We start from the raw sequence: 23,290 nt of genomic DNA, 5'->3' as shown, positions 1-23,290 counted from the left end.
TCCCTGTACAGTGAAGGCTGTAGTCATCAGATTGGTTTATTTGCTCTTTCTGTACAGCTCCTGTTACTTGTTCTTGCTCCTCTGACCTGTTCTTGTCCCCTGTTCCTAGGCAGTATATGGTGCTACTGCCGTTTCTGATACACACTGATTCTCCTGAGAAAGCCTGCGTTCAGCTGACCCACCTGAATGAGTCCGTGACACTGAGTGCCACACTCGAGTATCAGGGGGAAAACAGGAGCTTGATTGATGATGTGGTGTCGGAGAAGGACGTGTTCACCTGCGTCCCTTTCTCTGTGAGTATCTCATCCTCGTGGAATGATCCCTTTTGCCAGGGATAAACTGTAAGGGCACCAAGTAGTAATGAACAGAGTAACACTGTGTAGGTATTCACTTCCCTCTTGGCCAAAGGTCTGTCCATGTCCATCCGCAACACCCTCTCACTGCTGAGATCTCCTCAGCATGCTACCTGAATGGGAAATGCTGAATCCTGGAAAGCCAGCCCCTCTCTAGCACGGGAGGAGGAGAGGCCAGGAGAAAGAAGAGGTTTTAGTATTCATGCTTCTGATGGCTGTTTGGTGAACAGCTTCTTCAAATGGCTCTCCACATCATCCTTCAACAGCCACAGATTGTCACTTGAGTGCCTTCAAATTGGGGTAGAGCTTTTAGACCTCAGATACTTTTTGCCTTGTGAGGCACACACTGAATTAATGTTAGAACATAGAGCTGTGATTGCCTCTGTGCGAAAAAGAGAATGAAGCAGGAAGTTCATAGCTTAATGTAATTGACAGCCCTAGGTACTGTAACAAGTTGTAGGTAACTAGGAAAGTTGGTCATCTGGCTCAGAGCACAGATTACGTCTTTGGCCTTCAGGACACTGAGCAGGTTGGCATCCATGTCTGGGTTTGTCAGATATAGGCTGAAGATTGAATTTTGTCACTTGGAGAGAGATGTATAGAGATTTGGCATGTCTGGTTTGGAAAAGGAAATGTTTTGCAAGGACTAGGGACATCTGAAAGAGAAGGGAGATTATTCCATTGCCCCTGTGAATGTCAAAAGGAAAAGGACAGAAAGGTTTTGGTCAGGGCAGTAAGAATTTCTTAAAATTGGGTGGCAGAGCTGGGAGCTCCTTTCCTGCACAATACTTGCACAATCAATGCACAGCAGTAGGAACGAGTAGGAATATGGAACACGTAAAGATCAGTCCCTTGTTCCTGATTATAGTTTCCCTGACCTCTGTGTTGGGTCCATCAGGATTGTATTAGACCTCTAATTTCATGAAGGCCAGTTCAGTTCAGGAAGCCTTTAAAGGTGGTCCGTAACATAGTTGCCTTCTTACTCTCCAGCTTCCAAAATCAAATAGCCAGTCACCAGTCACATTTCTCACTGTGACGGTGAAGGGGGCGACACTGCAGTTCAGGAGCCGCAAGTCGGTGCTGGTCAAGAATTCTGAGAGCTTGGTCTTCGTCCAGACAGACAAACCCATCTACAAGCCCGGACAGACAGGTACCAGGGAAGGGGTGGAGATTTGCATTTGAAGCAAAGATATGTACTAAAACTCTTGGACTGTGCTGGCCAGTTGTTGACTGCTTTCAGTGGGGGTCAGAACAGCAATCTTATGGCTGAGGCTTATGTTTTTAATGCTCCATATGGGAACAATTTGGGGAACCTTAAGATATACGCATGCATCTGGGGCACCTGCACACACTCCCTCTGTCACTGGGGGCTCTGTTGTTGTGGTCCATGCAGTTAGGGTCCGCATTAAAATCAGAGAAAGACTGGATATTTGTCCTCTAGAGAACAGGGCCAAAATTCAGACTAAGTAATGAAATAGCTTTCAAAGCGGCAGCTGATTTTGCTCAATGAAGACAGAGAGAACTATGTAAACCATTTATTTCTTCTGGGCCATTGATGTCCTAAATTTGGCCTGGACAGGAACTAATGTCCTAAAAGAGACACTGAATTCTCTATCCATCGAGAGCCAACACAAACTTGCAGCCAAGTGCTGAAGTAATTTGCTTGCATTCATCCTTCCTGAGAAGTCAGTCTAGTTATAACAAAATTAGAAGACCCATGTGAATTCCAATGTAAAAATGTATCCTTGCAAAGTAGACAAAGGCAACTTAAATTTAACTTTGGTCCCAATTAATGAGATTCTGATGCCCGTGATCAGTAAGATGTTCACACTGCTGTGGATTTGCTCTTAACATCCTCTTATTCACGTAATTTGTTACATGGGTAACCTTCTAGCATGACTTAGCTTTCTAGTGAATGGAATTTCTTTAGAAGAGAACAGCTCTGTTCTCTGTTGTACCCTTTGTTTTTGCCACTGATGTTTTCTGGTTGGTGACTGCATTGTGGAACCTCACTGTCTGCCTTTCTCCATCAGTCCTGTTCAGAATTGTTTCTCTGGATAAAGACTTCCGTCCCTTGAATGAGGTGGTAAGTATGATACTTCCTTTTCACTAGTTATTTGGCCTTAAGTCATCTATATGGGGAAAGGAAGGAAAGAAGTGTCTTTTGGGGAGAGGTCTCAGTACACTGAGATAGCTGTGCAATTCCTGGGTTACCTCAGATCTTGTTAACAGGATCTGTTCTTCAGATTTCTGCATAAAGCTGCCTTCTGCTTTCTTGGAAAGGTTTGACAAACTGCAAATGAATGGTGCTGTTGTAAACACCTTAGCAGTGAGCAAATCTGCATTATCACAGTGTACACCTGGTCTTATTAGTATTGCAGATCGTACGGAGTTAGTAATTTCAGCTGACTTTTCTGCCTGAGACAAAGGATTTTCCTCCCTCTTGATGTACCTCAAAATGCTCTGTTGCTCCATACCAGGGACTTTCTTCCTTATTCCATTGGGTGATCAGCTTGTTCCCTGAAACGTGGTCATAACCCTGGTCATTTGACTGTATTGCTTGCACTCTGTCTAAATGTGCATTCTAAATATGCTGTTTCCTTTCTTCTCTTTCTAGTTTCCGCTGGTTTATATCGAGGTATGTACAAACATTAAATTCATGTTCACATCTATCACACCTCAACCTGGGCAGCATAACTACCAGTTGCCTCAAGATGATTCTTGTCTATTTTATTTATTAAGCAGGTCCATAACATTAATTTGAATATACAAAGCTTTAACTCATGGTGGCAACCATGTACTCTGGGCCCAGGTTACAGCTTCTTATTGTGCAGCCCTGGGCTCCCCACACAACTCTGCTAGTGCCCCCCGCTCCTACCCTGCAGCCTCCTGAAACACTGGGGCTGGGCCTCCCCTCACTGCTTTTGCTAGTGGTTTTTAGTTCTCGTTGCAGACTCCCACTGTTCTCACAATCTCCTTGTGGTCTCATTATCTGTAGGACCCAAAGAAAAACCGTCTGTACCAGTGGGCAAAGGCAGAGTTAAAGGGGGGGTTAATCCAGCTGTTCTTCAACCTCACCTCTGAACCTATGCAAGGGACCTACACAGTGGTGGCACAGAAGGCCTCTGGGAAGACAATTTGGCATCCTTTCTCTGTGGAGGAGTATGGTAACTGTCGCTGCAGTTTCAAGTTCCTAACAGCTAGTCCCGTGGGGCATGAAAGCTTAATTGAACAGGGTGGCAGATCTGACCAGGATGGTAGATCTTACCAGGATATCCAGCATGGCTGGAAAAATGTCTCTGTGTCCTCTCCCTCCCAAGCATCATCCCTTTCTGAGGAGTGAAGACTGAAGGACTTGAGCAACCTGTCTCCACTCCTTCCTAAGCCCCAGGCCCTTCTGACTGCCCACCTCAGCAAGGGTCCCCTCAGGACGAGCAAGTGTGCTTGGATCAGTCTGTGCTGGCAACTACAAGTCTCACCTCCTTTCAGAGGTGATTTAAGGCCACAGCCTCATCTGCAGCTGGCTACACACGTCAAGTGTCATGCTATGAGTCTGGGTCTCCCCTGCCTGAGGCCCAAAGTCCTGACCTTTTGGTGTAGGCTGGGTCTGCCTGTAAATTCAGATTTTGCCTGTCCTCCCCCACAAGCTAAACCCGTAGCTCACATCACCCCTTAGTGCCTTAACCTCTCTCTGGTACTCTCACCCCTATGCCAGTTCCATCTGCTTGGCTAGAAAATGGTATCCCAATACACACCCATGCATAGTTACAACCAACATAGCTTCCCACCCCAGCAAGCCAGCTGCAGCCCTTGTTACGTGGTCTGACATGATCTGGCTCGTGCAGCAGAGATGAGTTCTGGAAGATGAGTCTGGAAGTCCTTTGACCTCTTTCAATTGCAAGACTGTTCCTGTGCCCTGAATCCCTCCTAGTTCTCCCAAGACAGTCACCATCCACTTCCCCTCTTGCAGCTGGGTTTGGATGTGATGTCACCCTGTGCTAAGTCAGCAGGGAAGCTATGGGGTCTTCCTACTTTGCAAATTGGAAAGACCTACATGCTTTGGAAATGCAGAGACCAAGCTGTAGTCCCAGCTCTGTATGTTTGTGGGAGACCTCTATTGACTTAGCTCTCTATTTTACTGTATCCTACTGCTGTGGGACTGACAACCCATGTGTTATCTAAGAAGCTGCTGTATTTTACTAGCTGGTGTAATAATCTTGTCTTCTTACCTCGCACGGTGGTTGGCTGAGTGCCTGTGGTTTTCACTGACTTCGGTGAGATGTGCAGGTGACAGAAGCCTCTAAATCTGACCATTTAGATGCAAAAGGCTTTCAGCACATTTGTAAGAATGGCCTTTGAGCAGCCTTCATGTCTCATTCTTATGTTATTCCCCACCACATAGACTGTTTTCCTTTGGTTCTGCTGCAGTGCTGCCAAAATTCGAAGTAACAGTGAAAATGCCCAAGGTGATCACCATTCTTGATGAGAAGCTGAAGGTGACAGTTTGTGGTCTGTGAGTGTCATTCTTTCAAGTCTTTTTGGTTTCAGGCTTTTCTTCAGCTGCTGGTGAAAGTCCAGTTGGGAGACTGAGATATGATACTTCATTACATTTCTCAATCCTTTTGGGATCCCAGGACCAAACAGACTACATCTACCATTAGACAAAAGGCAACAATTATTGCTTGGGGCACTTTTTATGTAACATGTAGAAACATACTGTTCTTCCGTTTTTTGGGAGGGTTTTTTTTGCATATTTTTTGAGTCATAGAGGATTTAAGACCAGCAGCAGTGCTGGGGAAGAGGTCTTCAGTTTAGTTTACCTGGGAACGATGTTTTAACTGTGGCTTCTGCTTGTGGTTGCTGAGAGGAAACCGTAAATGATGCAGCTGCCCTCTTTCCTTTGGGCCACCTCATTCAATTCTGCATGGCATGAATTCCATGCATCCTGCAGGGAGAGCCATGACTCAGGCTGAAGAACAAGCCAAAAGACCCAGAGCACGTGGCATAGACAAACCAGTTCCATCAGAACTGGGCGGCGGGGTAGATACTTGCAACATACTCTCCAAGGTGAGGGGTACTCTCAACTAAATCAGCATTAGGGTAAAATGATTTCTGCAGACTTGTGTGTTAGTCCCAGGGATGTAATCAGGACTATAAGATTCAGTGCTCCTGTCCCTGATGCCAAGCTTGATCCTAAAATGTTACCAAATTTCTTTCTGCTTTTTATTTCCTGTGATGACCCTGCTGTCTCCTGGAGGCAGCTCTAGGGAAGAGTCCTGGCTCCACTGGGGGTGAGCTAGTAATTTTTCTCTATCCCTCTTACACTCCTAATGGCTCTGTTTTTCTTTCAATCCTCCCTGCTGGTAGATACACATTTGGGAAGCCTGTTCCTGGCCTCGTGAGCTTCCGTGTCTGCCGGAACTTTGAACACGCAGCCACCGCCTGCTACGGTGAAGAGGCTAAGGCAGTGTGCGACGAGTTCTCTGGACAGGTGAGTCATGATTAGTCTTGTGGGTAGAGTGATAGGAGATAGTGTGGTTTATTGAGCATGCCTTGTAGGCACAGGCTTGCTCTGATGGAGCATGAGTGTGAAGAGGGGAGAGACTCCATGTATTTTAAGGAAGCCTGAAGAAGGAGAGAAGATTGGGTGCAAGATGAAATGTGAAAGGTAAAAATAGGGGGAAGGTCTGTGCAGTAAGAAAGATGTGTGTAAAGGCAAGAAGCTGATGGAGGAGGAAGAGATGAAAGAAAGAAAAAAAAGGTCAGATGGAGTGTAGAGGGTATAAGAGAGAAGTGAGAGAGAAAAGGCATGAGTGATGAAAGCAGAGCTGGAGTTGGCTTACACTACAGACAGTGTGTGGTATCAGAAAGGAGCAGAAACCAGGGGAAGGGTGATGCAAGAAGGAAAGGAATATGGATTTAGCAGCAGTGGTTAAGACAGACAGAAAAAAAAAAATCACTTTTTTCACTCTTCAGGCTGGCAAGTCTACAAGAACAAAACTGAGTGGTGTTTGGAGCATGGACAGGTGCAACAGTGCTAGCTTAACTGACAGAAGCTGGGGTAATAGCAATTGTGGAAATATGCCAGGACAAGAAAGCAAGCACAAGAATGCTTATGGTCCTTGGGGTCTGCTACATTATGATCCCCACAATTGCCTCTGCCACTGCTGTTGTTATCCATGCTAAAAGAAAATATGAACACTGCAGTGCTAACCTCTGTTCCAGGTGTCTCTTCCCTTTTCTGTGGAGACCTGCCTTGTACATGAAGATGCTGAAGAGAGGTGGCAAGCTTTGGAAATACTTTTCCAGCTGTCACCTTCTTTCTACACATACAGAAGTTTTGGTTTATGTATCGCTCAGATGGCTTGTGCATTTTAAGTCAGCAGCTATGTTGTAATGTTCCTGATGCCTGGCAAACAAATCCTGTGTTGCATACAGGACTGAATAATTCCCTATGCTTCTGTATCAAGTGTTTGGAATTTCAAAGTTCATACAGACATACACAAAAATCTTCTAGGTTGCAAGCTCTTTGCTCTGATGTTGCTGCAAGTACTTCAAAATGCTCCTTGCCAGTTACTTATGTGCTTTGCCAGTTTTGATAAAAACAACAGAGGGAATGATTTGTAAGGTTATGGGCTTCTCGTCCAGTTCAGAGCAACGCACAGTGATGATTCATTAAGTTGGATAAACATTATATAAATGAAACTATAATGGTCTTGTTTGTTTTCTTCCAACAGACAGACAACTATGGCTGCATTTCTGAAATGGTAAATACAAAGTTATTCCAGCTCAAGAGAAGTGGATACGAGAATAAGCTCCATGTGGAGGCTAAAATTAAAGAGGAGGAGACAGGTATGAATCATCTGGATTGAAGAGCCATGTAATAAGCACAGGAGAGACCAGAAGAGGGGCCTGCCAAGTAGGAATGAGGGAGAAAAGCAGCCCCTTGCTTTTCTGGAATGTTAAAGTTTTCCCACCTGGAGGCCAGAAGCATCAACAAAATTGCTTGTCCAGCAAAGGAGTGTTGGCCTGGAGTAAAAGTAATTCTGGTCCAGCAGAGGCAAATTAATTCTTCATGCTTCTTCCTGCAGGAGTGGAGTTGATTGGAACAAGCTTCTCTGAGATCACAACCACCATTAGCAAAATCACCTTTGAGCATTCAGACTTCTACTACAAACCTGGAATCCCCTTCTTTGGGCAGGTAGGGAAACTATGGGAATGGAATGCCATGAGTGCCAAACGATCATGCTACTGAACATCCTGGACAGATACATGCCCTGCTCTGCAAAGATGCTGGACCTCAGTGCTGCTCATCCCTGTGGGCCTCCTCTCCTCTGCAGGCCCTCAAACCAGAGAACAGCAGCTGAGAGCACAGCCCTCATTCTGCTTACCCCTCTGTCCTTACGCTTCCGCTTTTCCAGTCAAGTAAAATTCTGTTTTTCCAGTCTCCTGTTTAATAGGAAGCCTAAGGGGTGTGAGTGCATGTCAATCTCCACGTCCACTCCTCTGACCCAGAGGTGGAGATAAGAAAGGGCCAAAGAAATAAGATTCAGAAAGTTTGCAGCTCTCTCTGAAAGAGATAGATGATGCACATGTAAAGTACAGTGGAGGCTTCCTTGTCTGACATGAGCCCAACATCCTTAGCTTGGTGGTGTATCAGTCTGTTCAGGTGGCAGGCGTTCCCCTCCTTCTATACTGTACTGTTTTTGCTCCTCCAGGTGAAACTAGTGGATGGGTCTGGTGCTCCAATTGCCAATGAAATTGTGAGGATTTCTTTACAAGGAGGCCAGGAAACCAACTATACAACAAATGAAGAGGGCAGGGCATGGTTTGCCCTGAACACTTCCATGTTGCACTTCAGTTCTGTTGGAATTAGGGTGAGTCCTGCGGGCAGAGGAGGTGATGAAGTGACCCACAGGACTGGAAGGGGAGTACCTCTGAAGTTTCTACTATCTATGCAAAAGCACTTAGCTTCTTGTTCCTGATTGTTTTGCCAACCTTGACATCAGTGTGGTGGAAATAGCCGTACAACAAACCAGGTTGCCATGTCACAATTGGACTTAGCTTGTAAGTATTTGATTTCTGCTTGGCAATAGCAATATAGGGTTAGAAGGAACATCAAGAGATCATAATAGTCCATTCTGCTCCAAGGGATCACCAGCCCTACCTAGACAAATCTGTTTCAAGGGTAGGTCTAACTCCCATAGTGGAGTGCTGCTAGTGCTTTGCTGACTTTTCAATTAAATGATTTCCCAAGTATCTCATCTAAATATCCTTTGTAGTCAGTTAAGGTAATCTGCAGCTCTCAGGGTTTAATTTAGCATTCCGAATTTCTAAGCTGTCCTCCTTATTTTCTTCTTTTTTTTTCTTTTTCCTGCCATAGAGAGAAAAAGAGTATGAACCATTCACAGAAATTCTCTCTCTGGTGTGGAATTTGTTTATCTGGGAAAAATAAGTGCTGCTGAGCATCCTTTTGTTAGTGGAAAATGCAATATATGTGCAATATGCACATTTCGTAATATCTCACCCTGGAATAGGGCAGATTGTCTAGAATTATATTTGCTCTTCTCCTTACAATTCTCTTGTCACAGATTAAAACCATTAAAAATTATCCAGAAGCTACCACTAGGTGCTTGAAGTTTTCAGAATTTTGCAGAGTAAAGAAAAGGCAAGAATTCTCAAGTATAGTGAGAAAGATAAGGAAATAAGGGCATGTGAGGCACATGAAATGCTGAAGTAGCACCCTTCTAAATGTGAAATATCTTCCCCTTGCTCTCATTTTTAAGAAGACCTGGACTCTCTCAGCTCCTAAACTTCTATTCAATTTAGGTTTTGAATTCTCAGGTGGAGACTTTTCTTCCTTTTCCATAGCATCCTTAGCTTGATCTTGGCACTAGTAGTCTCTGAACTGAACAGCACTATTCCTTCTCCAGCACCAATATTGAGAAGAAAAATGAAAATAAGCTTCTCTTCTCTTTAAACTAGGGCAAGGTATGAGGGTAAAGAGCCCTTGAGGTGATACTGGTAGTAAACAAACAACTGATATGATTCAGCTTGTTTGAGACAAACTTCAGCTTCTCTGGGAGTAAGATCATTCCCAATGATTTGCTAAGGATACCACCACCCTGTTTTGCATCTTCCAAACTCATCAGGGATTTTTGTAGACTACCTCGTTGCTTAAATACAAAAAATACCAAACCTTTAATACTAGGCCATGAATTTTGGCTCCAGTTCAGCCACCTGTGTTTGAGGATCTATGTGTGTATTTTCTCCTTTTCCAGGCAACTCATAAAGTACACCCCTACTGCTATGACCGTTCCTGGGTTGTTCCGTATTATCGAGAAGGCTATCTCCAACTAAAGCGCTTTTACTCTCCTAGTAATAGCTTCCTCAAAATTGAGCCCAAGTCCGAGACACTCAGCTGTGGCTCCTCCACAGAGGTCCGGGTGCACTATATCCTTACTCCAGAGGCCATAGGAGAGCAGAAGAAAATCATCTTTTACTGCCTGGTAAGCTTGCACCTGCCATACAGTGAGGTTGTCACTGGTAATTGTAGCGGGGCTCGAGATGGAAATTGTGATTTGTGGCAGCAGGCTTTAAGTGCTTTCCCATCATCCTTCATGTGTTCTTTTCCCACAAAAAGGAGGGTCTGGCTTAGGAGCAGAAGAGTAAGGATGTCCCAGTGCCCCCCGGGTGAGCACTGGGATTCTGCTACAGGGAGGCATAGAGCAGCTAAGCAGGGTACAAGCAGCAGACATACAGCACAGTTGTTCTCCTCTCAGGTTCCCCCTCTTTAAGGTTTGGCTCATGCATAACCTCAATCACAGCAGGGTTTCTCTTTCCATTCAGGTGATGGCCAAGGGAATCATTAAGAAAGCGGGCACCCACATTCTGGATTTGGACCAGAAAAGTGGTGAGTTCCTCTCCCCTGCCAAATTGTCGCTGTCCTCAGAGGCTAGGCAACTGTGGCAGACACACAGGCTGCTTCCATATAAATGCAGGGATCCACATCTCCATGTCCTCTAAGATATGGGAAGAGTTTGAGCTTTCTTTTCTCTGCCTTTATTTAGGCTTTGCACAGATTTGCTCTAATCCCTTGTGCCAGTTGTCTTTCCTCTGATACTGCATTTCTGGGGCTCCAGTGCTCCTAGGAGACACAGACTAATTGTTTTTAGAAGCTGAACCAAAATTCAGCATGCTTATGCACTGGAAAACAGGACTTGAAACAGGCCTTTTCAGTCAGACAGTGAGACTTATGCATCTCTGTGAGCACCAATTCATCCCACTTGGAGGCCTGGAGTTTCATCACGGCTAGGATGAAGTTCAGCATGAAGTCAAACCTAGAATTTTGGCTGCTCCAAGAGCAGGTTACCCGTACCTTAACTTTTTGCTCTTGTTTTGTTTGCTAGCCAATGGGGTCTTCTGGCTACAGCTGCCTGTACAAGCTGATATTGCTCCAGTGGCCCAAGTGCTTGTCTACACCACTGTCCCCAGCAGGGAGGTGATTGCTGATTCGACCAAGTTCAATGTAGAAAAGTGTTTCAGCAATAAGGTAAGTGTCTACTTCTTGAGGGAGCAGCCATCAGACTGCAGTGTGGCCAAGCTCATTTATTTAGATTTATCCTGGCTAAGCTCATTGATTTAGATTTACTAACACTGGACAAGCCACCTATCAATTGTTCTAGGTAGCTTCACTGCTAACTGGTTTGTGCTAGCTTGGAGGTGATCAGCTGTTGGAAATAGGTGCTAGCAGGGACTACAGCGATAAACCCCCTCTTAGCCACTAGTCACAACCACTGATCTCACAGATGGTCCTGGGTAAGAAAAAGGGAAGCCGCATGTCTTATACTGCAACCCGTGTTCTTTCACTCCATTTCTCACAAACTCATTCCAGCAATGAGGTGGCTGCTTGTGTGATCACAGAGCGAAAATAAACCACACACAGCCCCAACCCAGTGGGCGAAGCTAATACTTGTCAGATCTTTCAACTCCCATATATCTTATCCTGTCTTTTTAATTTCTATTGTATGTTAATGGAGATAAACCTTGCCTGAACCTGCTGAGCAATGCACAGTGGTGTTTCAGTAGCAACGGTGAGACTGAAAGTGCAGAAAAATAAAGCCTTCTTTTTGTGAGTGTGTGGACCATTGTTCTCTTATAGCCCCACATATTCCTTATGCAGAATAGCAGACTGATGTATGAGCGACCCTAAGAAAAGAACAACCTCAAAAATTCCCGTTGGGACTTCAGAATAGTAGACAGGACACTGCTAAAGGCAGTCCTTTGTCCTGCTAAAACCCAAGCTAAATGAGTTCTTGAGACTGGTGTCACTGTAGGAGCTTGGTCACCTGAATTTTGTTCATATATTAAAGGTCATACTATGCACTGCGTTAAGGTCTGGGTGCAAGCCAAGTGCCAAGTGATTTACATGCTCAGATATTGCTTTCCTCTCTGAAAGCCTCCTGAATTCAAAGCAGTTGTCAGACCGGATAGGAAAGACTTTGGGCTATCTCTATGCTAAACAGTTTTTCTAGTAGCAAGCTTGCTACAGCCCTTGTTCTGCCATTTCCTGAAGAATATTGTTTTTGCAGTCTCAGGATTATGAGTCCACCCTGGGAGAGGTGGGGGGTATCAGCAGAAGACATGCTGTGGTGGTCTGGTTGGGACATGAGGGAGATTGGCAGCTGATGCTGCTTTGTCAGGCAACATGTTTCGCTTTTTGATGATTTGATCATTGCATGTTAGGGGAGGGTTTGTACTGCTGAGGAGAAGGAAGATTTATGCAGGTCAGCCATCTTATTACAAAATCATGTGAGATGGTGATGACAACAACTTCTGCTAGCAAGAACTTCCAGGGCAGAGGTTGGTAGAGGGTCGTTAGAGTTGTGAGTTAGGTTTTGGGAAAGGCACCCAAGTCTGGCAGGCCTCAACCAACAGGCCAGATCTTCAGAATCATTACCAGCCAGTAGATATTGCAATATTGCTCCAGGGCATCACTGCTTCTCATGTTACCAAAGAATCTGCTAAGCAAGGTCTTTGCAAGCCTGTTTTCTCTCCACATACAATATCTGGGTGCAGTACAAAGACTGGACCTGGTTCAAGACCATGCCCAGCTGCCTGAACAGATCTAGCCACTATGTGGGATTATCTCATCACATTCACAGTGGCCATAAAACTCAAAACTGCCTTAAAAGTTTTATGAGCAATTGTGATGCTGGAAGTTGCCAAGAACTGTTAGTGCTGATTCCTCTGGCACTGCAGGAAGGAAACCCAGCCCTGCAGTAGCACAGAGGGAGTGTGTGTGTGGGTGGGTGTGTGCATGCATATGTTAAGGGCTTTGTAAGGTTGGAACTGATGTACTTAACTGAAGGCAGAAGTCCTGCAAGAGTAAAGCATCTGTGACGTAGCTTTTCCTGTGGCTACAGGTGGATTTGAGCTTCTCTCCGTCTGAAGGCCTGCCTTCTTCTGATGCTCACTTGCTGTTCAGAGCCTCCCCGAACTCCCTCTGCGCTGTCCGTGCTGTGGACAAGAGCGTTCTCCTCATGAAGCCAGAAGCTGACCTGTCACCCAGCTCTGTAAGTGCTTAGTCTGTGGAGCAGACTTGGAGCCTGCAGCCCAGTATTGGGGTGGAGACAATGAACAGTCCCTCTTGTAAGTGCTGACACAGGAAAGCTGCCCTGTGCTGTTTCTCATCTTCCTTCAGTGGGCAAAAAGATGAGAACTGGGCAGCAGCTATTTCTTAGGGGTTTTGTGCAACTGTAGGGATGGCAATTAGGAAGCTCTTTTAAGATGACTCCTTCTCTTGGCCGGAGCCAAACACTGTTGTGAGTTTGATGATGATTTTTCAGTTATTCTCGCCAGCCATGGATTAATTTTCTTGGAGTCGCGTCTGGAAGTGTCAGAGAGTTTATTCCCCTCATGCCAAGCAGCAAACGACAATCCTTGAGTAGGGACAAAAGACTGCAGATGGTCTGGCCAGTGTAATTTTTTATATATTTGAGCCATAATAACCAGAGTGACACGCTGTCCATAACAAAAGAGGCAGTATCTCCAAATTTGGATCTCTTTTTTGATTCCCAAATTGCCATTGCTCCCACCACAGGGAGGACCATGGCAACGTGGATGTATGTGCAGGTGATGTGACTGTTATGGTGCTTGCATCCAACTCCCTCAGTCGTGTTTTGTGACAGTGGACACTGAAAATGCCAAATACCCTGGCTCTTTCTGCCTAGGTGTATAGCTTGCTGTTAGGGACGGAGTTGCATGACTATCACCATGGTCCAGACATGCTCTTGGAGGAGCCCCTGGAGAATTGTGTCCCCTTGAAGAAGATAGTTCTGAATGGGATCAGCTATGCTCCAATAGTAGAGACGAACGAAGAGGACACTTACAGCATCCTAAAGGTATAGCCCTCTTGCATGGCTAGGGAGTGGAGTGGGAGAAGGACTGAGAATGCTTAAGCCTTCTGTGCCATGATGCAACATAACAAGGGAAGGGTTTGTGAATCTTAATGATCTGGCACTAATTTTTATCCAGAGGCAAGTTCAGTGAGAGTCATAAGCTTCACCTGTCTTGCCAGCTTTGCTCCCAACTTGGTGGAAAAGGGATCAGTCTCAAAGTTTTCTTCTTATAGGAAAATCTTTGAGGTTGACTTGAAATGAGGTTCTAACAGGAGGTAAATAATCCTGTGCCATTAGAGTTACCCCAAGTAAAGTGCTTGAGCTGCATCGTAGCCACAGACATTTTCTTCCAGAGAGAAAACTCTGTATCTCATCCTGACCCCTAGGCTGGAATTGGACTGGAACCAGTGCCCTAGAGACAGAGGGGATCTGGTCTCTCTGAGCCACCCAGGCACCCAGACCCAGGGTTGGGGGGTTTATCTCAAGGTCCAACAGTACAGTAACAGCTTCTCCTTTTGAGGAGAAGGACAGGACAGGACAGTAACAGCTTCTCCTTTTGAGGCAGTAAAATACCAATGTCAGGTCTGCTGTGTAAACCTCAACAGGACTCAGTAATAAAAAACCATGTTGGATTTCTCTCCCATAGGAAATGGGTTTAAAGGTTTTCACAAATACCAAGGTGAGGAAACCTTGGTATTGCAGCACTGAGAATTACATACCTGCAGCAGGAGCTGGCCTTGCATCAGCTTCAGTCATGCCCGGACCACCTATGCATGCAATGAGGATAAGCGGTAAAGGAACTGGGTCTTGTTATCACCTCTGTTCTGAACAGAGATCCTGTCTGTATTTTGGGGTGAATATTCAAACAAGAGCTGGGGCTGTAGATTGAACCATTGGAAGCAGTACTGAAGTGGGTTCATAGGTGTCAGCTTCTGTATGAGTGTAGGGCATATCTCTTTTGCTGAGTTGTGAAGGTCTACAGACAAGCTTTGATAACTCCACATTAGAAATCAGCAGAACCAGGTAGTTTTCAAAGACTGGCAGAGCAGAGGATATTATTCTGCTGCTGAATTCTCTGCTCACTAGGCTTTTGCACTAGACTTCTTTTCCTAGACATCACTTAAGGGGTCTCCAATACCATCTTCAGTCTGCCCTCATTGACTCACCCGGTATTATGTATGATCAAAACCAGATGAAGTGGATGAGAAAATTTTCAGTGACAAGTTGGTAGACTTTCGAGGCTCAGAATGGTAAGATGCAAGTTGCAGAAGTCCAGTCTGAAATGGACCCACCCTATTTCTAAGGGCTATCTCAACTCTTACGCTGTAGCTATTTGGGAGACAGAATTGGCCATATCATCTCATCATCCAGAGTCTCATATTAAGGGAAATATTTTGGAAAATCTAGGTTATTCTAGCTGGATAACTGATTTAGAGAGTTGTCCCTTGGCACAAGAACCTGTGCTTTTGTACATATCCAGTTTTAAGACAATTTCAACTTTTGACACAGGTTGCTACGATGCAGGATAGATGCTTTTTAATTATTTTAAACTGAAATAGGCAGCAGTAAGAAGACTGAAATACCGTGATAGACAATACAAGCAAGCCACTGTCACTCTTGCTAGGAGCTATGTGATACAGCTCTGACAGCATCTTTCATTCCTTGCCCTGAGACCTTGTCAGACTTTGGAGGTGCCTGTTGCACAGGTAGTATGGATACTTGCTAGCTACACAATTTTTATCTAAACATAGAAATTAATTTAGCCAAAGTAAAGATGACCAAAACTAGAATTTAGTTAAGAACTTTTCTTCTTTATCTGTTTGGGTGGATTTTTCTTTCCTTTTGTCAAAGCCAAGCAAACCAATTGTCCCATCCTGCCCCACCTCCCCCTTTCCCCCCCCCCTTTGTTTCCCAGCTGTTCAAAACCAAAGAAGTCAAACAAAGGCTTATTTTTTACCAAATTTCATCCCAAACTCAGAATATTTTCTTGGGAATAATTTAACATGTGAAAATTTTGTTTTAGTCAAAAAGTCCATTTTTACCCCTCTAAAATTCCAACTGCATGTTTTCAGTTCGAGCATCTCCAGCCTAGTTCTTTAGGAGGCCGTAGATTTGGCAGGGAGGTGGTTTTCTGAATCATAATGACCCTACAAAAAACACTGCAACAGAGGGATGTTCCATTGCTAGCTGGCCTGATAGGATAGAGAAGGATGTCATGTTAAGACTGTGCCTGAAAGGGAAAAGGCTGCTTGCGCAGAAGGTCATAAATAGCTCTTTGCTCTAACATCCTTGTTTTAACCTTGTAAAGTGTTGCCCCAGATACTTCGAGGTTCGCTGGAGACGAGCAGAAAATACTGGAAGGCTAGCTCTTGCTAATAAGCCCTGACCCTGAAACTTCACTGCTGTTGGTACCAGTGCTCACTACAGCCACAGCAAACATTTGCTGCCAGCAAGGCTTCTGATTGTCACGTAGATTGCCGCTTTCTCAGACCAAAGCGTGATGCTGATGCAGATCTTGCTTGTTTGGAAGTATCAGTAGTTGACATCTTTTCCATGTCATCACATTCAGGCCTTCAGGCAGATAGACTTTATGCCACGCCAAGCACTCCTGGAGAGCTGACGGAGACAGTCCGGAAGTATTTCCCAGAAACTTGGATTTGGAGTTTAGTATCTATAAGGTGAGCACCTTGGGCTAGTTCCTTTCTTTTTAATAAAACTGGTTTTATGAGGTGAAAACATGAATCCCCACAGGTTTGCCAAGCCTTTTCAATGCCAAAAAGTCCTTTATTGTTTGCCGAGATCACTTGGCAATCCTCTGAGATGGAATTACCTTCAGCCATGGTTAGGTTTGTCCAAGGAATGGTCATGGGCCTGGAAGAAGATGTGGGGTGCCCCTACAGTAACAAATATACTGTGCCCTATCATTCACACAGGCAGTACTGTTCAGTAGGCCAAAAGGGGTACAGATAGTCACCAAAATGCCATAAAAAAATCATCCCTTGCTCTCTGTGCTTCACCAGTTCTGAGGGAAATGCTGATCTGGATGTGACCATCCCTGACACCATCACTGAATGGAAAGCGAATGCGTTCTGCACTTCGGCAGACACGGGCTTTGGCCTGTCCCCGACAGTGTCCCTCAGATCCTTCCAGCCCTTCTTTGTAGAGCTCACCCTGCCCTACTCTGTGGTGCGTGGTGAGGCCTTCATGCTGAAAGCCACCGTTTTCAACTACCTGACCTCCTGCATCAGGGTAAGGAAGGTTTAAATCCTTCTCTGTACATGTGTACTTTCTTGTACACATCTTGCCTTCACCTAGCCTTCTTATCTTATCTCTGAGTAGCCCTAGACCCATCACCCCTGAAATTCTTATGTTATTCCTCTTACATACTACAAACGCAGAACCCAAAACTCCAGCTCCCTGCTCCTTTGCTACTGAAGAAATAGCTATTGCTATGGCTTCCTAGCTCCCTGTCTCTCATGATCACCCTTCCTTGATTGCACCTCTCTCTACAACTGGCAGGTCAGTGTGACTCTGGCTCAGTCTGCTCATTTCCTGGCTACTCCGGTGGAAAAGGAGGAAGAATCTCACTGTCTCTGCGAGAATGGGAGGAAAACTGTGGCTTGGCTGGTGACTCCCAAATCTCTAGGTAAAGGTCTCAGGGTGCTGAAAACTGCAGGGAGGGTTTCTCTGTGCTGTTCTCCCCGTTCAGTATCGGGTGTTAGAGCAACACAGTTTCCTGGGAAGCACTGCAGCTGAGTGTCTGTCTCATCTGGGGTTATTTGGGAGGCAAAGGCTGGCAGACTTACAGTGTCCAAGGCTCTGTCTGGCACCACATGCAGTACCATCAAGCCTTACAGCCCTTGGACAACATCTTCTGAAGCCAGAGACATTGCTGGCCAGTGGGGATGCTCTGTCAGCTCCATCCCTCCCAGAGATTAGATGACTGCCCCATGGGATCTTCATACTTTGTTTTCACTGTTGTTGTTACGTGCTGTGGTAGCAGCTGTGGTGTGCATGCGGGGTAGCAGTGTGCTGAACAGCAGTGGGGCTGGTGAGTCCCACCACTGTGGTGTCCTAGGTTCTGGAAAAGGGTCACCAAAATAAAGTCACCTTTGAATGGCAGTGCAGCTCATCTGCTCCAGGATGGATTCTGATATAGATAGCTATGTTGTGGGAAAGAAGCAGGGCCCAGTTGTAATGGGAAATCCTCACCCATGGGCCTGCAGGTTGAAACTCCTGGAAGTGGCAGTGACTTCCATTACCTGGCTCTGCCCGGCAGTGCTGGCTGACCCCTGTTTTCTCCAGGGCAGGTGGAGTTCTTGGTGAGCACTGAGGCCCTGCAGAACCAGCAGCCCTGCGGGAACGCCATCATGGAGACTCCTGAGAAAGGGCGGAAGGACACGGTCATCAAACAGCTGCTGGTGGAGGTATGTGGGCTGTGGGAAGGGGAGAACTGAGCTTTCCCACAGGCTAGAGCGTACACGGTGATGCAGCTGGACAGGATGCTAGGTAATCTCATCTAGGCTCCCTTTCCCATGAAAGGCTGGACCAGATGATCTTTCGAGGTCCCTTCTAACCTGGGCTGGTCTGTGATTCTATGATTCTATGAGACCACCACACAACGTGGCAATATGATGGTCTTACATCATCTTTATACTTTGGCAGGGCTGCATAAATACTGCAGCTTAATAAGGCTGTGCAATGTGTCTCCCAGTACTATAAACTTTCCCTATCCCCTACTGTAGCAGGACTCTACTCCAGTCTACCCTTCCCTTTATCTACCTGTCACCTCCTATTTCAATACACCCTCTTTACAGCCTCTCTCCTTCTTTTGAGACACCCCCATTAAGTTTGCCAGTCAGCACATGCTGCCTCTCTGCTAGTTGACTGGCCAAGCAAACTGCCTCTTAATCTGAGTGTTAATGCAGTTCTGGTTTGCTACCATAGTCTGGCACCAGGATGAACGTGGGGGATTCACAAGCACCTACGGGAATGTGATGCCTGTAGAGAAGCCCCCTCAAAACTCCGGATATTATAAAAGTCCATGAAAACATGTTTAAGTTTTACAGCTTATCCATTTCCTGTGGCAAGGAAAGTTGCTGATGTGATGTGGTACAGAAGGAAATATTATGTGGCAGTATTGCACATCCTTTATAGGAAAATGCTGGTTTATTATACTGGGTGTGGTAATCTGGCAGGTAGATTCTATGTTCTTAGCTTTTCTCTGTATCATAAAAACCCCTAATGTTTGCCTACTGTGTTGTATGGTATCAGTAGTGTCACCAGATATTACAGTGTACAACATTTTCCCTTTCTATTATCAACAGACTCAATTTTTTTTCCCCAAAGCATCTGCAGCATTATGATAAATAGCACTGCAGATATCTCTTCAGGACAGCCCTCTAGAGCAACTGTGAGCTTTTGCTAACAAAAGCACTTGCTGTAATGCTGCAGTCCTCTTGTTACAAGGATGTTAAGTGTCTCTCGCTGCATACAATAGTTGCAGGTCATTCACATGATAGTCCTGCAGTGCGTCCCTTTCCTTTTCCTGTCCTTCCCCCACGTACAACACCAGTCACTTAGGATCATGTTTCTTTTACTTGCTTAAATTATTTCAGAGCTCTGTATTTCAGGGAGTGTTTCTGACTGCCTCTCCTTCTCCAGTTCACTCACTTTTCTTTTTACGTATCCTTCTGTCCTTGTTGAGGATTCCTCTGTCTGTCTGTACTTTCTGTTTCACTAACTTCTCACCTCTCTTATTTTCCTTTATCCCACCCAAGCCTGAAGGAGTTGAGAAGGAAACAGCCCAGAACTCTGTGCTCTGTGTAAAAGGTAAAGCCCTCTCTCCCCATTCTCTCCATTTGTTCCTGTGTGGTTTGATGGGTGGGACATGCCTGGAGGAGGAAGATAGTGCTGCCTCTATCATACTCCAGATAGGCTGATATTTTTAGGTAATCAAAACACGCCTCATCAGTTGGAAGCCTGAGACATAAGACAGAAGAAAGCCCTAGAGAATGGATCATTCTGCCTAAGTGTTAGGGTATGAGCTAGGACAGACTTAGCATGGCTGTTTGCACCCCTGTTCTCCTGTGTGCTGACACTGGAGTTACAAGCGCTGTCTCCTGTTTTCTAGCATGCCCGGGAAAAAACTGTATACACGTGATCTACAGTGCCTAATGGTGGCTGGGGGTGGTTTCATGCCTTATAGCCAGGGAAAAACGAAATGAATGAAGTCAGGGCATTTCTAACAGGAAGTGTTCCTGCTGTTTCACTGAGGCCCCCTCCCCTTCCACTAGCCATTTCTTGGGACTGCACTGAAGCTGTTTGGGTCTTGTTTCTCTCTCAGGAGTGCCTGTGAAAGAGAAGTTTTCCCTGTTGCTACCCTCAAATGTGGTACAAGACTCAGGCAGAGCATATTTCTCAGTTCTGGGTGAGTAAGCAGCCTGGGAGAAGAACCATATGCTGTTTCTGCCCCTCTGTGTTGGCCTCCTACCTCACAGCTTTTTCTCCTGTTTTCCAGCACACCTTACTCCTGTCTTTCATCCCTTCTGTCTTGAGCACTTTCTCTTCCGGTTGTGCTCTTCCTTTTCCTCTTTCTGCATGTCCTTTTGTTCAGGGTTCTCTGCCAGTGCCCTAACCTTTCTCTCATTTCCCTCTTTTCCTTTTCTCTGCTGTTCTGTGTTTCATTCCAGGATCTTTATCGATCCAGATTTTCTTTTGTTCTTCTCTGTCATCTCCTGCTTCTCTCATTCAGTAGCTCCCTCTGATTCTGATAGCCAGCCCTGAGTGTTGTTAATATCCCTCTGGTATCTCCTGCTCCCCAGGCGACATCATGGGCACTGCCATGCAGAACCTGCACCAGCTCCTCCAGATGCCATTCGGCTGTGGGGAGCAGAACATGGTCCTTTTTGCACCCAACATCTACGTCCTGGACTATCTGAACAAGACAGGGCAGCTGAGTGAGGAGGTCAAATCCAAGGCCATCGGATACTTAGTAAGCGGTAAGCTGGGACATGGCTTTGCTTCTGCTTTGGCTTTTTTCCAGATCCTGCCTGGGGTGGTTGTGTCAAATGTTGGCCAGATGTGGAAAGAGAGCTCCTCTCATGCACAGATGGTCTCTGCTGTATGCCTGAGAAGGCCCTTCGCTGCTTTTTCCTTTATTATTTTCTGTTGCTTAAGCATTAGGGTATCTGATCATTGCACCCACTTTTCTCTGTTCCCTAATTGGGTGGCTATGCAGCGCAGAGTTGTCACGTGACCTGCTACAGTGACTTGTCCATTGTCATTAATATGTCCTGCCTTCCTTCCGAAGAAAAGCAGGTGTTGCTTCTCCTCATGCAGTACAAGCAGTGCATGGAGGTGGGGATGTACCAGTACTTCTTATTGGCTAGGACAGGACTGACCTATTCCTCTCTCCTTTGCTTTTGCTGATACAGCTGTTTTTCTGTTCCCCCATCCCTCAGCAGACTTTCTCTGGCATCTGAATCTTGCTTTAACTCTCCATCGCAGGTTATCAGAGGCAGCTGAACTACAAGCACCCAGATGGCTCTTACAGTACATTTGGACCACGTTATGGCCAACTGGGGAACACCTGGTGAGACTTCAATGTCACCTATGCCTCCCCTATATGCTCCTCTTTCTCACCTGCACATTTATAATAAACGTTGCATGACAGTAAATAGGAAATGCTGTTGTAGACCAGCAGGTCTGGTCCCTGTGCTGCCTCCTACTTAATGAAATAGGCTGCATCAGCCAGTTATGTAGCTGAAGCACATCCTCCCACCAGCAGCTCTGAGGACCATGACAGACAAGAAGGAAATGGAGATAAACTGGGAAAGAAGGGAGCAGAGACTTCACATCCTGACTGAGGAAGACTGAAGAGTTGCAGTGGCAGCTCTTCTAGGCTAGCATCTGCTGAGAAGTTTGCCGGGAAAGGTGTTTCCATATAAGTGGAAAGGAGGATAATCCAAGAGCAGTGCTGTATGTTTTTTTTCAAGAGTGTTTGTGTGTTACTAAGCAAAGACAGCCTGGAGGAGCGTGTGTGTTGCCAGTGTGACTTACTGCAAAGTTTTGAGTTGCTCCAGCATATCATTGCCATGCATTTTCAACTTTAGGTAAGGGTAAGAATGGATGATTTCATCATCTTCGGTTTGCTTTTAGTTTCCGAAACAGTACTTGGCTCTTGACAGCATGTTGGCTTCTCACCACATGCCTGCTTTTTCTCCATAACTGCTTGTAACAACTGTAGCAAAAACTCTTTTAACATGTTCTTCTTTATTTTAAAACTCTGGGGAGTTCTGGGAAACCCATGAGGCATGAATTTTTAGTACAAGAGTCCTGCCAGCAGACCATGAGCTAGCAGGGATTTAATTATTCTCCCCTGTCATTTTGAGTATTACTGTTACGCAGATGTTGAGCTAATTGGCCTGCAATTCCCTACTTTTTCCAAAGAGATTTTTTTTAGATACAGATCAACAATCACTGTCCTTCAAACTGTAGCCTCAACACAATGGGATCCAGGGTTTTATGAGCCAAGAGAGGGACAAGAAATCAAGGTGGGAAGCAGTTTTTTGACAGATTTTTTAAGATGAAGATATAATATACATGTGGTCTGACTAATTGGCCCACAGTTCCCCAGGCCTTCTTGCCTTTCTCCAGACAGATGATGTGCACATGGGCTCTGACACCTGAGATGGACAACAGGCCTGCTCAGGCCCTTTCACTGCTCTTTCTCCCTTTCAGGCTCACAGCCTTTGTCCTCAAGTCCTTTGCCCAGGCCCGGCCTCACATCTTCATAGATGAGAAGCACATACAGGATGCTTTGGTCTGGCTGTCCTACAAACAGAATGCAAATGGCTGTTTCCGCAGTTCTGGGACACTCCTGAACAATGCTATGAAGGTAACATGTCTGCCTCGTTTTTTTGAGAGGTTAGAACTTGACAATAAGTCAGACGGGTCCAGTTGAACTTCTTGAGCATACAGGCAGATGGGAAATTCCCATGTCAATGGCAAGAACTAGGGAGCCAGAGGCCATTCTGTATGATTGCCACAACAGGAAGCAGAATGAAGGCTAACCTGCACTTTGCAAGTGGTATTGACTTCCACATCAGCTGCAAGGGGGAGGAGGCAAGCTAAGGGTCTACAATGCAGAATAAAGTATTCCCACTGGAGTGGGAGAAAAGACTGAAGATAAGAAGCTAGGTGGGGTGAGCATCTACCTTTGTGTTTTTCTGCAGGGTGGAGTGGACAACGAGGTCTCGCTGACGGCCTACATCACTATCGCATTGCTGGAGATTCCTCTGCCTGTAACTGTATGTGGCTGCACCCTAACTTGAGTCAGTTATGTTGTGTCAGTCTATGATGACACAGTAGTGCCCAGAATTTGCTCCAGATTGAAAAAACGACTTGGTTGTTGAGCCCTGTGATACGAGAATTACGTGCTGTCAATTTTGGCATTTCTGGAACATGTTGTACCCTACTTGTTCCTAGCTGTCATTCTGGCAGACCTCTCCTCAAAGTTCACTAAGGCAAAAACCT

The 23,290-nt window shown here is 45.5% G+C and overlaps 1 protein-coding gene across 1 annotated transcript in view; it reads left to right on the top strand.

Annotated features, from left to right (window-relative positions):
- The window catches only part of LOC104074324 (alpha-2-macroglobulin-like), a gene marked incomplete at its 3' end in the record, with an annotated part of 24,761 nt that extends 1,703 nt beyond the window's left edge, over positions 1-23,058 (top strand). Inside the window, exons 2-27 of the mRNA XM_009574404.1 lie at positions 110-293; positions 1,344-1,503; positions 2,387-2,439; positions 2,971-2,991; positions 3,352-3,520; positions 4,782-4,866; positions 5,721-5,844; positions 7,091-7,205; positions 7,445-7,554; positions 8,072-8,230; positions 9,635-9,862; positions 10,203-10,266; positions 10,763-10,905; positions 12,779-12,928; positions 13,586-13,756; positions 14,400-14,544; positions 16,323-16,431; positions 16,774-17,002; positions 17,273-17,399; positions 18,059-18,180; positions 19,534-19,585; positions 20,100-20,183; positions 20,578-20,754; positions 21,263-21,347; positions 22,496-22,652; positions 22,990-23,058. Of these exons, the coding sequence (XP_009572699.1) occupies positions 110-293; positions 1,344-1,503; positions 2,387-2,439; positions 2,971-2,991; positions 3,352-3,520; positions 4,782-4,866; positions 5,721-5,844; positions 7,091-7,205; positions 7,445-7,554; positions 8,072-8,230; positions 9,635-9,862; positions 10,203-10,266; positions 10,763-10,905; positions 12,779-12,928; positions 13,586-13,756; positions 14,400-14,544; positions 16,323-16,431; positions 16,774-17,002; positions 17,273-17,399; positions 18,059-18,180; positions 19,534-19,585; positions 20,100-20,183; positions 20,578-20,754; positions 21,263-21,347; positions 22,496-22,652; positions 22,990-23,058 (3,292 nt within the window). The remainder of the gene's footprint in view (positions 1-109; positions 294-1,343; positions 1,504-2,386; positions 2,440-2,970; positions 2,992-3,351; positions 3,521-4,781; positions 4,867-5,720; positions 5,845-7,090; positions 7,206-7,444; positions 7,555-8,071; positions 8,231-9,634; positions 9,863-10,202; positions 10,267-10,762; positions 10,906-12,778; positions 12,929-13,585; positions 13,757-14,399; positions 14,545-16,322; positions 16,432-16,773; positions 17,003-17,272; positions 17,400-18,058; positions 18,181-19,533; positions 19,586-20,099; positions 20,184-20,577; positions 20,755-21,262; positions 21,348-22,495; positions 22,653-22,989) is intronic.
- Positions 23,059-23,290: the final 232 nt, after the last annotated feature.

The sequence above is a fragment of the Fulmarus glacialis genome, unplaced genomic scaffold (assembly GCF_000690835.1).
Source record: "Fulmarus glacialis isolate BGI_N327 unplaced genomic scaffold, ASM69083v1 scaffold26093, whole genome shotgun sequence".
NCBI classification, from domain to species: Eukaryota; Metazoa; Chordata; class Aves; order Procellariiformes; family Procellariidae; genus Fulmarus; species Fulmarus glacialis.
Note: the sequence above shows the minus strand (reverse complement) of the source record. Positions and strands in the feature narration are given on the sequence as shown.